At 38.7% G+C, this 13,066-nt stretch overlaps 1 protein-coding gene across 4 annotated transcripts in view; it reads left to right on the top strand.

Annotated features, from left to right (window-relative positions):
- galnt9 (polypeptide N-acetylgalactosaminyltransferase 9) overlaps positions 1-13,066 on the top strand; it is a 91,418-nt gene that overhangs the window by 33,083 nt on the left and 45,269 nt on the right. For all 4 annotated transcript variants that reach the window (XM_086031551.1, XM_086031550.1, XM_086031549.1 and 1 more), the window contains one exon: positions 10,396-10,593. In XM_086031551.1, coding sequence (XP_085887677.1) covers positions 10,396-10,593 — 198 coding nt within the window. The remainder of the gene's footprint in view (positions 1-10,395; positions 10,594-13,066) is intronic.

Here is a 13,066-nt window from a genome sequence, read left to right as displayed (position 1 = left end):
TAGCGCTTTTCTGGACACTCAAAGACGCTTTTCAATGGATACATTATACTGTACATGTGCTCACACATTCCCACTCTGGTGGTGGTAAACTACATATGTAGCCACATCTACTCTGGGGCAGGCTGACGGAAGCATGGCTGTCAGTGTGCACCTCCGACCTCCACCAAACATTCACACCCAGCCGTACACCAGTGTGAGTGGCACTGGAGGCAAGGTGGGTGAAGTGTCTTGCTCAAGGACACAACGCCACATTCAGACAGAGCGAGATTCGAACAGCTGACCCCCCAGTTACTGAATGACCCGCTCTCCCGAATAGTACATCATTGATTGAAAATACAACAACATAAAAAGCCCAGGGCAATGGCCTGGCAAAAAAGGTGGGGGCTGTCCTAAAACTAAAGTTTGATGTCACGTATGGGGCCGCAAAATATCATCCTGCAGGCTACACATGCCCCCCGGGTTGTAAGTTTGAGACCCTTGATGTACAATGAAGAGTTTCCTTTTACCTGCGAGTTTTGGTATGTATAGACTAAAAAGGCACATTCATTTAAACTCACTATGGAATGCACAAGACAAGTAAAAGGGCCAAATACCGAAATGAGGATTGCATTCACACATAGCCTTTTTACATTATTTTACTTAGAGCTGTGGGTGTATTTTTGTTATGTGGAATTGCATATGGGGGTTTCAGTCCAATGTCGACCTGCAACTGTTTACCAGCAAAACATTCACTCAAGCAATGCGTTTTATTATACCTGTGTGTGCGCGTGTGTGTGTGTGTGTGGGGGGGGGGGGGGGTGCGTGTGTGTATGAGGTTTTTCATAAAGTTCTAATCCTCACCCTGAAGGACGCACAGGATGGAGACAGTTTTCACAATTTTTCTATATAGAGATCAATGCACTTGGTGCAACAATGCTGAAACATTGCTATCGAATAAGAGAAGAAGGCGGCGTCCTAATCCCCTAAGAACTCCTCCACAGCACATATGACCTCATCATTGTTTCTATTTCAGTGATTTCAGAAACCGGTAGGAGTCAGATGGAGCCAAGTATGGAGAGTAAAAGTGGCGGGGTAGTAATTCATGGATTCAATGCATTTAGTCTTGATTGCTGTCTTGATATATATATATATATATATATATATATATATATATATATATATATATATATATATATATATATATATATATATATATATATATATATATATATATATATATATATACATACATACATACATATATATATACATACATACATACATACATACATACATACACAGACATCGGGGGTGCACATCATTTTTTTTCATGGGGTACTAAAATGAGTACCAGGAGATTGACTTTAGTACTCACTAGTGGTTCAACGGATCACGGTTCAGATCGCTCACGGATTTTGAGTCACGAATCGGATTGTGTTTCGGATCAGCAAAAAAAAGAAAAAAGATCATTAGAACTTTGACTTCATTAATTTTATAAAACACTTTTGCCCATTGAAAAAAAACAACAAAAAAACAAGGTATTCTGCCAGACATTTGAGCTGAATGTTTTCTTGAAATTATTTAATGAGCAAAAGTGTTTTTATAAAATAAATGAAGAGGTTTTATTTTTATTCTTTTCATAATGAAAAAGACCTTGAAGCAGGGGCGGAGCCATGGGTGGGCCTGGGTGTGTACAGGCCCACCCAGATTGACAGACCGCCCACCCAATGAGTTTTATGAAAAAAAAAAGATTTTCCAAAAAATGCTGTATGCTTGTCATTTTGTCTTAGAAGTTCACCTTAATATCTGAAAGTAAAGTGATGCACTGATTCCTAACAGTCTGAAAAAAAATGAAAGGGGTTGTCTCAGTGGGATGTGATGGTGGCTTTCGATCTTCCTTGACAGATTGTAGATAGTCTAAATGAATCTGGAAACCTCTGTTTATAGAATGTACAACCTCAATTTAAAAAAAGGTATTTGTAAGTTGATACCTTGTGTTTGTTACGATGTCCTCTCATTATCTGCAATACCCTCAGTGCCTAACCTCTTACCGCCCGACACACACAATTTGCCTGTGAAATGATATCCTTTCTTCTCCATTGAATGACTCATAAAGTATTTAATAGCAGGTTCTGCATATCATTTTGCAGTGCCACCATATATTTTCAGTGATGCTGTCTTCTTGCCTGTGCTATATATGTATTCTTTTTTATTTAGAAATGAATTTGAAAATTGAATGAATTGCAATCTTCATAAAATCTGCATAGCTCCTAAATAATTCTATTGCTCTATAACAAAGATGATATTGAAATAATCAACACAATTAATTCCTGCTGGTTGAAACATTTATGTTTGGGGACAGGTAGTTTAGTTTTGAATAACAACAAATGTATGCATCATCCTCAACATGAGGACGAAAACCACATTGCTCTTGTTACATAGGCAGAAAAAATGGGCCTCCGATTATGCTTAGTCCGACTATTTTTTTTAAGTTTCCCATTCGCCTACAGAATGGACGTTCGTCATAGGCAGATAGACGAACCGGTCGGTCCCATAGCAGAATGCCCAGCTCTGTGAATACAGTATTGTGAATTATCTAATGGACTGTGTCCTTCTCCTGATTTTTTTCTTGTGGTCCCAAAATTGTAACATGTTATGGGACTCAGCAACTGTAATATTACAAAATATATAATGAGTAACTTGTTATCTTACTTCGTTACTGCCTAAATGTAATATATTACAGTAACATGTGACCCCCAAAACTGGCCTTTTATGCTATTATGTCAACCGTTCACCTTGTACATGTTCCCTACTGGTCATCTCATGCTGGCCCTTGCACAGCCACTGTTTTACATGCCAGGCTGTTGTACATATATTTTAAAGTATCTCTTTACAAGTTAGCTCTTTAAAATCGTATTTTTGAGGAAGTCTACGTAACATTTCTGTGATTTTACCAAAAGTAGATGGGTAAGGGGTGAGAAAATACACCAAAGCAGGAGATTTTTTTAAGACCTGTTTGTTCCACTTTGTGTGTGCATGCAAATGTGTGAATTTACATAATCGTCTGTTTGCACGCATTTTTTGCATCTTCTTTATTCCCAAAGATTCACCCTCTATCTATACAACCTATTTGTTACAATGGAAGGCGTCAGCTATTTATCATAATATGATTATTCACCATGACACATCCAGTGATTAGTAAGATGGATCTTCTTTGTTGTGAGTCTCCATCAATGACCTTGTGCACATTTGCCTGTGCATATTGAGCCAGCAAAAATGCTGCCAAGGTGCAGCTGCAGTGTTTTGATTCATTGGCATGGCATTCCCTGTGGTTGGCCATGTATTTGCAGGCAAAATGCTGCCTGTTCACATTGTTTAAGCTGACATAACTGTATTGAGTGTGCAATACATCTGGGCACCTGTTTGTTTCAAAGCCCCTTTTAACTTCTTGGTCAAAGAGAAGTGGCAGTTTTTACCAGTTTACTAAATGCCTGTATGGCTCTCAAATGCAGTACACACTTTTCAGGAACAAGAAAATGTTCTTTCTCTCTGTGAATACGGGTAGTGGCTAAACGTGCATTCATTGACCAAGAGGAATGATCACAAAGGGAGTGTACATCCCAATACAATGTCCGTTTTATAACATAATGTACTGAAAGCAGGGGCGGAGCGTAGATATCAGCACAGAGGGGGCGGAGCATTCTCGATGGGCCTTATGAAAGTTACTTTACGGTACCGGGCTGCGGGCCGCTTTGGACCGGGCCGCGGCAACCCCCCGAAAAAGCCCCCCCCCCTTCCCCCCGACTGTATTTTACAGAAACTCTGTTCCACCAAAAGAAAACAGTCTTAGCTTTTTTAAGTTCAGTTCATTAAAATCACAAACAAAAATGTTGTGTTTATACTTTAGTTCAGTATATATGTGGAATTATGAATTTTTTACTAAAAAAAAAACATTTTGAATTTGTTTAGTTTATGTTCGCCTGCCGTAATTGAGTTGTGTACTAGTTAAAGTAAGCACTGACATTTGATCTGTCCCCTTGAGTGAGCAATGCATGCTTCAAACTGGGCTGTTTCAAACAGTTTTCTTTGCTTCACTTGGCAAATAAACTGGATTAGTGGGAGGAAACGTTGTGATTTTAACCTTGTGTCTCTCACTCCTGAACCCCATTACTGCAGAAAAGACACCGGGAAATTGTTATTTATCGTTTTTTGAAACCTCTGCACTGCACATTTGCAGTCTCACGTTATTAATGATTAACCATTAGCTACGTGGTATCCATTCCATGCAGGGTTAATGCTGAAAATGCTGTTGTGCAGTGGCTGTAATTATTTTCTTTCTTTCTTTCTTTCTTTCTTTCTTTCTTTCTTTCTTTCTTTCTTTCTTTCTTTCTTTCTTTCTTTCTTTCTTTCTTTCTTTCTTTCTTTCTTTCTTTCTTTCTTTCTTTCTTTCTTCAAAATGGAATGGAATGTAACACGGTTCAAAGAGCCTTTTCATGTGTCACCAACCCACCATAATAATAATAATTAAAAAAAAAACCTGACACTACATTAATATTCTACTTTCATACCTTAACTTTCTTTGAGTCCTGCTCTTTGTAATGTCAGGAGAGCCACAGTGATTATGCAGTCATATACTGTATGAATCTGTCAGGCAGGAGAAAATGAGGCTAGTGAAATTGGGACTAGTGGTGTGTGAAACTGCATATTTTGGTATCAATAAAATACCAAGTAAATACTGGTCCAGTATCACCGATACCAACATGTTTCAATGATTAAGCATCATCAAATTGCTAAAACGGAATTAACGTTCATGATCTTTCAGTGTTTTTGTGATGTTTCCTTTTTTTATTATTATAATTAAATAGTTAAAACCCAGGAAAAAAATAGGATGGATAAATAAATAAATTACTATCCCCCCTCAAAAAAAAACTGAAAATATACAACTGTAACAAAACGTTTTTTTTTCCCCCATGCATTGTCCTCTGGATTTTTCCCCTTCTCTTCTCATTACGCAAATGCTCAAGCAAATCAGGTACTGTTAAGAAACTACGACACACAAAAAAATCTCCCTTCATTGAACTTTTTTCTCTCTGAAGAAAACAATTAACAGCAAATGGGTGAAAATAAAATAAACTGTAAACAACTAAAAAAAAAAAAAAGCCACCCTGTGCAGAACAAAGGTTTTGATTTCAGGTTTTTGTTCAAGAACAGTCTTCTGTTGACATTTTTTGCTCTTAATGCACTTTAGGATAGCAAAGTGTGTCTGCTCCAAGCTCAGACAGAAGCGACGAGACCAGCGAGATGCTCGATATCTCTGTGGATGCATGCATAGTATGTGTGCTTGTGGGATGGGGGACCCCAACCGGCGACTTGCTAACACCAGGTGGCAGTGGGCCACACAGATTAAAGAAAAAAACTTACAGTACTTCCGGTGTTCTGCCAAATTGCCCTACCTTTGAAACTTCCTACCAATGGCTGATTTGACAGCCTGCTTGCAGAAATGTCCTACCCTTTGCGAAACTTTTTACCAAAGGCTAATTTGACAGCCAAAATGCTACCATGCGCTTTCAGCTTGTTTTGTTTAGATGCAGACTGGTAGGTAGAATTTTACAAAATCCCTTAAGAAAATACTTACGCAGAGGTGAAAGCAGGTAGTACGTCCTGACAATTGCGTGTAGTATACATACACTGCATGATGACTATGCTCACTATGCACAAAAGCTACGATGCTTAAAAGCTATGATGGAAATCACATGTCAAAGGTATTGTTGAGGAAATGAAAAAGTCAAATAAGACTCAATGAAAATGAAAATAGTAACCTCTCACCGCTTTTAACAAATGTACAACAGGTAGGACAAAAAGTTATAAAATCCCCACGAAAACACTTATCGGCGTTGTGCGCATGCATGTGCAAGCGCACTGAGCATTGGTAGGACATCTCGATGGGTAGGAAGGAATTTCATAACACCGGTTTATTTATTATTCATACCTGAAAAAAAAATTGAAAAGTGATCAAATTCTTTCCTTTACATCCGTCTTCAACTGACTCTTGACGCATATCAAGTTGTCTCAGTAACGCAAAGCTAATATTACATTCACAAGCTAGCAAAAGGAGTGAAATAAACAGACACATTTGGACTGTTACTTTGCAATGCGGAAAAAGCCCAGTGAGCATTCAACACAAGCTTCTATGCCCAAGAAGAAAAATAAAGGTGAATTTCACAGACAATACTAAAAGACTTACTTGAAATATGGAATTATGGTGACAGGTGATTACCACGCATGAACGAAGCCCGCTCTGCACAATAAGCGGCGAGTGCCTCTCCAATGAGTCAATGAAGCCTTCAAAAGTGATTCGTCAACAAATGTGCCTTGAGTGCGTCATACTTGGTGCCTAATCACATTGCTAAAAAGGTAAAAAAAATCATTCAATATTGTTGGGGGAAATAAAAAATTGCGGATTTGCGTTTATTGTTGTGGCACCGCATACCTTCAAGCTGTTACCACCAACCCACTTTGACCCTATTATCTGATCATTTCTGATTTCATATTGAGTCAATATGTTGTACTTATATGTGATGTACTATGTGGTTAACGCATCTGCATTACCGTCAAGAGGAGTTTACATGTGCTCACTGTGCTTGTGTGGAATTTTTCTGTGCTGCTCCACTCTAAAATAATGTTCAACCAAGACTACTAAATTGCCTACAGGCATAAATGTGAGTGTGACTGGCTGTCTTGTTGACCGGTCCAGGATTTACAACACCTCTTGCCCAGTCAGCTGGAGTAAGCTCCATCTCATCCATGACCCTTACCAGGTTAAGTGACAGAAAATAAATAATATAGCGGTGAAATAAAATTGCAGGACAGCTGCGTTTTTATATTAGTGTATCAAAAAGGTAGATAGGTTGTGCATCTTTGCTGACAAAATATTAGCATGCTTATGCTTGTAATGGAAATTTGTGTACTTGCCTTGAAGAGACAGTAGGTAGGGCTAGTACATTAGTATGAGGTGCCACATGAAATGGAATTGAATGGTGAGACAAAAGTAACCACAGGTGTTGGCATGTTTTCACAATCTCTGGTTCGTCATCACTGAAAGGGATCCACTTCTTTTGTATTAGGCCTACTGATCTCAGTATGATTTCGCCTGGTGTGGATAAATAAGAATCATTGTGCAGATGAGACAGCAAATAAAGGATGGGAATGAAACATGCAGACTCAACTGTTCAAAGCGTACATCCTCATTTCCAGAGCATATCTTGTGTTACATCCTCATAGGTCCTTGTGGTGGGGGACTGCTTCTTGGCTCAGGGGCTGTTATAGGCTCACAAGCATGCTGCAAGATGAATAGAAAAGGTGCACTCCTAACCTCGTAACAAGTCAGCAACGTGATACAGATTATTTAAAGTTTTAAAGGTATTTGTATTCTTCAGTTGGCACTCTTTTTATTTGAGAAGAAGGGAAGAATCTGTCAACAATGAACAGAAATAATCACAATTGTAACTTTGAATAGACATGTTTTGCCATACCTGTGTGTTGACTGTTTTGGATTGAACGGTTGCACCAAATGTTTGCCTAAATTGTTTTCATCCTTGCTGATTTCCATGTTACAATATGTTTCTCAATTCCATCTTGCCAAATTTCACGGTTCCTTGGATGCTTGCCATGAAGCTCTCCAATTATTTGTTTAATTCAGTCAACACCATTGTCTTCACGTTCTACTTACTGGATGACATGTTTCGATGACACTATTTAGTTTATTATAGTTGTTTCTCTTGTGGCAGTTGTTGGTAAGCAGAAAAAAACACATTTGCTTCCATATTCTTTAATTGCATATATTTCCACTGTATTTATCAACAAACATTGTTTCATTTCTGATTTGGTAGCTCCAGAGCAAAAACATGTGCTTCTTATATCCAAAACTCACAATACTGCTTGACTCTCCTGTATGCATACACTCATATAACTTCGCACACTCATCGCAAGAGGCTTTCATCCATTTCACCATTCTGGAGCAATTGTAAGTTCAGCATCTTGCAAAAGGACACTTTAATGTATCCAACCTGTAGCCTTCATAGTGGGAAAAGTCACGTACACATCACAGCTCACCTGTTTTCTGAAACTGAGCCATGATTGGTCATTATCTGAGCCCTGAGCGTCTGTGATGTCATTTTCAGACAAAATGGCCGCCCCCTGAGATGGCTAAAAACGGGTGGATTTAGCAGCTTAACTCATTTTCCACAAACACAATATTAATCAGAATATTGTGAATACGATATATAATAGAATATAATACGATATTAATCGTATTTTAGATAGTGGGCCTGCATAGAACATATTCTTGAAAAAAATGTTTGGGTTGATTTTTCCTTTAAATGGTGCCCATTCCTTTTTAAAATTATGTCAAATGCCAACATGTCTATCCTTTTAATAAACGGGAAACTATATTGATGTCATAGTGGAAAGTGTCGGTTGATGAATGATAGTAAATTGTCTATCATTTGTGGAAGGGGGAGTTGACGCTGTTTTAATTGCTTTATCATGTTTTTTAATCATCTTTATTAAAGTTATCCATTTAGAATTGCTTTTAGCATATGTAATTATGCAGTCAATTCTGGTCTGTTCCATTGGCACTCTGAGCACTACCCTCTTGTGAAAAGTAGTAATTTTGCCCGGGCAAGACAAATGGGTCCCACTGAAGAGAAGTAGATGAGGCGAGAGAGCACAGAAATCAGGGTGAACGGAGGCAGTGGGCGGAAAGATGCAGAGAAACTAGAAGTGTGGGAATATCCTTCAGAGACACATTTATCACGGTATAATTGTAGCCTCCTTTTATAAAATTAGAAGTATATCACATGACAAGCTGAGTGTATTAGGATTGGCTTTGAAGATATGCTGGATATTATCTCTGAGCATGAGAAAGAGTGTACTAATGCACCACTGGCAGTGATTTCACTGTGACTCTGTAACATGAAGATGAGTGTTTTTCAGCCAAGGCTCTGATTTGGTATTTTGCACAAATACCCAAGAAGATGAGCCCTGTGCCTCATCAGTACAAGTCTGTCAACAATAAATGACGGAAATTCTTAACGAAATGTATAAACAGATTTATTCATTAGCTACACTGCTGCAAAATATGCGTGAATGAGGGTAACATCCAGTATATAAACAGTCATCTCCTTTAAAGAGGAAAAGAGGAATGTTTTTTTTTTTTTTTTACAAGAATATGTTCTATGCGCATTAGTATTATATTTGTGGAATATGAGTTAAGCAGCAAAATCCACCCATTTTTGTCCATGTCAGGGGCAGCCATTTCGCCATTTGCTGTCAACTGAAAATGACATCACAGTTGCTCAGGGCTCAGGTAACAGCCGGTCATGGCTCAGCTTCAGAAAACAGGTGAGAAGTGACTGGTCTTTACCTGAGCCCTGACCAACTGTGATGTCATTTTCAGTCGAGAGAAAGTGGCAAAATGGCTGCCCACTGACATGGGCAAAAATGGGTGGATTTTGCTACTTAACTCATATTCCACAAACGCAATATTAATCAGAATGCTGTGTTTTGACTAGTGGAGGCTCATAAAACATTTTTGTAAATAATTTTTGGGGGTTGACTTCCTCTTAAGTCTTGGGAAGCAAACAAGAAAATGTATTTCTGGCCACATTTCAGCTTTCGTTTTTAATGAAATTGCACAAAATCTATTGAGGTTGACATTTGAAATGTTCCACATGTCGGCCTGTGAAAAAACAATCTTCAATTACTTTAGTCTTTATTTTTGCATTTCATCAAACATGTTTTGAAATTATCTACATCTATATTATTATCTATATCTATATTTATTCTTTTTCCTTCTTTCTTTTTTCTTTCTTCCTTTAGCGATAATTGTGTCTCGCAGGAGCGAAACCATTCAGATGTATGGTGTGATGACGTTCCAAAGAAGCAAAGAAGGCTTATCTTTTCTCATTGTGTTTTGCTTCAGAAGACCTTGGTCTTGCCTCTCATCAAGTCTCAGTCTAGGATAATCTTGGCATAAATTTTCATGCCCAAGCGATTCAAAATCTGGTTGTATTTGTTCATCTGCGGAAAATTCATTTTTCAAAACCATTGCATTATCAACAGACAAGGGAAATGAATCTGGAAGTTGTTTTGGATGTTAAATAACCGTGGTTTTGTATCGAAATGTGTGAAAGAAAGCAATGAATAAAAATGTTTTGGTTATTACAAACTAGAAATTATATGTAACTAATGAGAATACAGTACAATGGAGGTCAAATGTTTGGACAACCTTTTTCTTTTTTCTGAACGAATTTCTGTGTTTTGACTAATACATTACAGTGAATAAACCTCTTTAAAACAATTTAGACTCCGAAGTCTCATAAATTAATCTCTGTGTGTCCCTTTTTTCTTTCTAAGGGCTGAACCTATTCTAACCCGAATGAAAGAGGATCACACCCGCATCATTCTGCCCGCTATAGACAACATCAAATACAACACCTTTGAGGTGCAGCAGTATGCCAATGCCGCCCACGGCTACAACTGGGGGCTGTGGTGTATGTACATCATCCCTCCGCAGGAGTGGCTGGACAAGGGCGATGAGACGGCCCCTATCAGGTGAGCACTTCAGCAAGTGAACAACATCCATTGTAGATGAGGATGTTTGATTAAATATGGATAACTGGAGCTTGTGACTTATTCATGTGGATGCCCATCAAACTAAGGTCCTCTTTGGACTGATGTGCCACCCAAACACACAAATAAATAACCTCATCGAAGGCTGTCTTATTACCATGATAAATAAATTTAGCTATATACGGAATGACAAGGCCACAGCAATGCTGCATCATTAATGTACTTGGATGGCATCCAAGAGCAAGCTTGGATCACAATGCAGTGTAATCCTTTAATTGGTCATGTGCTCTTTGTAAAATGTAGATTGAATTTAATAGACTGATGATGTGTGTATATATATATATATATATATATATATATATATATATATATATATATATATATATATATATATATATATATATATATATATATATATATATATATATATATATATATATACACACACACCCCCACACACACCCCCACACACACACTAGCATTTTGGTGGGCAGGCCGTAGGATGGTGTGGTTGTTATGAAAATGCTATTTCACTTGAGCATTTGTACCAGAGACAGATAAGATAAGAGCTGTAAGTATGGCAAAAGTGGTCCATGTTTCTCAATTGGCAGCTTGCTGCTTATGGACAGATTGCCTCAAGGGTAAAGTGTTTCAGCTGTGTGGATTTCTATTGGAAATCATTCACCCACATGTTCCGCAAGGTTTCTTCCCATCAACAACAGAAGCTGGGTGGCCGGTCAGAGCTCGTTCTCAGTGACTTTTCTGTCCGTTTGAACACTGAAGACAGGAAGAGGTTACAGGAAAGTACAAAAACTGCATACTTGCAATTATTCTTATGATTACACCAGTGGCGGAAGGTGAGTTTTGGACGTCACAAAGCAGCAAAGTCATGTCATGTCATCTTCCAAACCGCTTATCCTATATAGGGTCGCAGGGAGTTGCTGGAGCCTATCCCAGCCGTCAATGGGCGAAGGCAGACTACACCCCGAACTGGTCGCCAGCCAGTCGCAGGGCACACATAGACACTGTCACTGAGCGGGAATCGATCCCACGCTGCCTGCACACAACTCAGGCGTGTGTACCACTACACTATCAGCGGACATAGCAGCAAAGTAATGTACAAAAAAAAAAAAAACAATTATATAACTAACACAGTGTATACAATACACATATTTTATGTCATACAACACTGAACCATATTCACAATTTCATATGTACCATGGATGTAATAGTGCGATAATGATTTTACCAGCGGCACGCAAATCTCGCCGCCAGCGCTTCTTCATTTTGGAGCGCTCATACTCATTTATTTGGCCGCCTCTCCAAGTCAGCAACGTGTCATGCTCACTCTGCGGCGTCTGAAGCCCTCCAGCGGCTATCCAAAGTCACCATCCCTGAGGCGAGGGCCACGATTGGTCAAGCCCGGGCCAGTGTGTGCGTGTGTGTGTGCGGGGGCGTTCGTGGGGGTGTGCGTGCGTCTGCGCACGTATGCATGTGTGTGCATGCTATCTTATACTGCATGATGAACTTACTCAGGGCATCTTTCCAGAAAGAAGAATATACGTAGCGAGTCACTTTAGAGAAAAAAATAACTGTTGAGGACACTGGATGAATAGAGTGCTTTTTATGGGTCTTTGATCCAGAGCACTTAAGATGGGACCTGGCAGATAATAGTGGTATAAAAGAAGCCTAGGGACTGTTGCTGGAGTGGGTTACCCCACTTTTGTGAAGAATACTCTCAAATATTTGTTGTACATGCTGACCCGAGGTTGTTTTCAGGTTGTGCTACTTTTGAAAGTGCAATTTTGCATTTAAAGACCAGAATGGGACAGAGATATGACACGTTGTCATTTAAGTAGGCGCTTCTGATGAACTACTTCTTTTGAAGGGAAATTTTCTGAAAAAAAAAAACAAAAAACAAAGAAAGCAGAAGAAACCATTTAAATCAAGGAGGTGGATTTAAATTAGCGCTACACTTGAAAAAAGCATAAATTATTATCTAACCTTGGAAATTCTATATATATATTCATATTTCAATATAATACTGAGATTTAAAAAAAAAAAATGTTTACTTGGCCATGTTTTGGGTCACTATCCTGATGCATTAGGCTGAAGGATCTCAGATTTGCCTGCGGCCTCATTTATCAAGCGTGTACGCACACTTGCATAAGAACATTGCCACGCAGTCAGGGATTTATCAATTTGGACTTGTATGTGAGGACGTGTGTAAATTTGCGCACAGCTCTGACTCTGCATACACAAAAAAAAACTTGTGATCCTACAGTGAAAGTACAGATATATCGGCTATACAGATATCACGAACAAGCTGAAATTAAACAAGGGTTTCCCAAACTTAGTTGGAGCCATGGATGATTTGTACCCACATCTTAATGAAAGCACCATCACACCATGAATTCAGCTATATGAAAAGGAATTAATCTCACTCAAGTGCACA

The sequence above is a fragment of the Filicampus tigris genome, chromosome 5, assembly GCF_054856515.1.
Source record: "Filicampus tigris isolate MCC_2025a chromosome 5, RoL_Ftig_1.0, whole genome shotgun sequence".
NCBI lineage: Eukaryota > Metazoa > Chordata > Actinopteri > Syngnathiformes > Syngnathidae > Filicampus > Filicampus tigris.
This window is presented reverse-complemented; position numbering and strand designations above follow the sequence as displayed.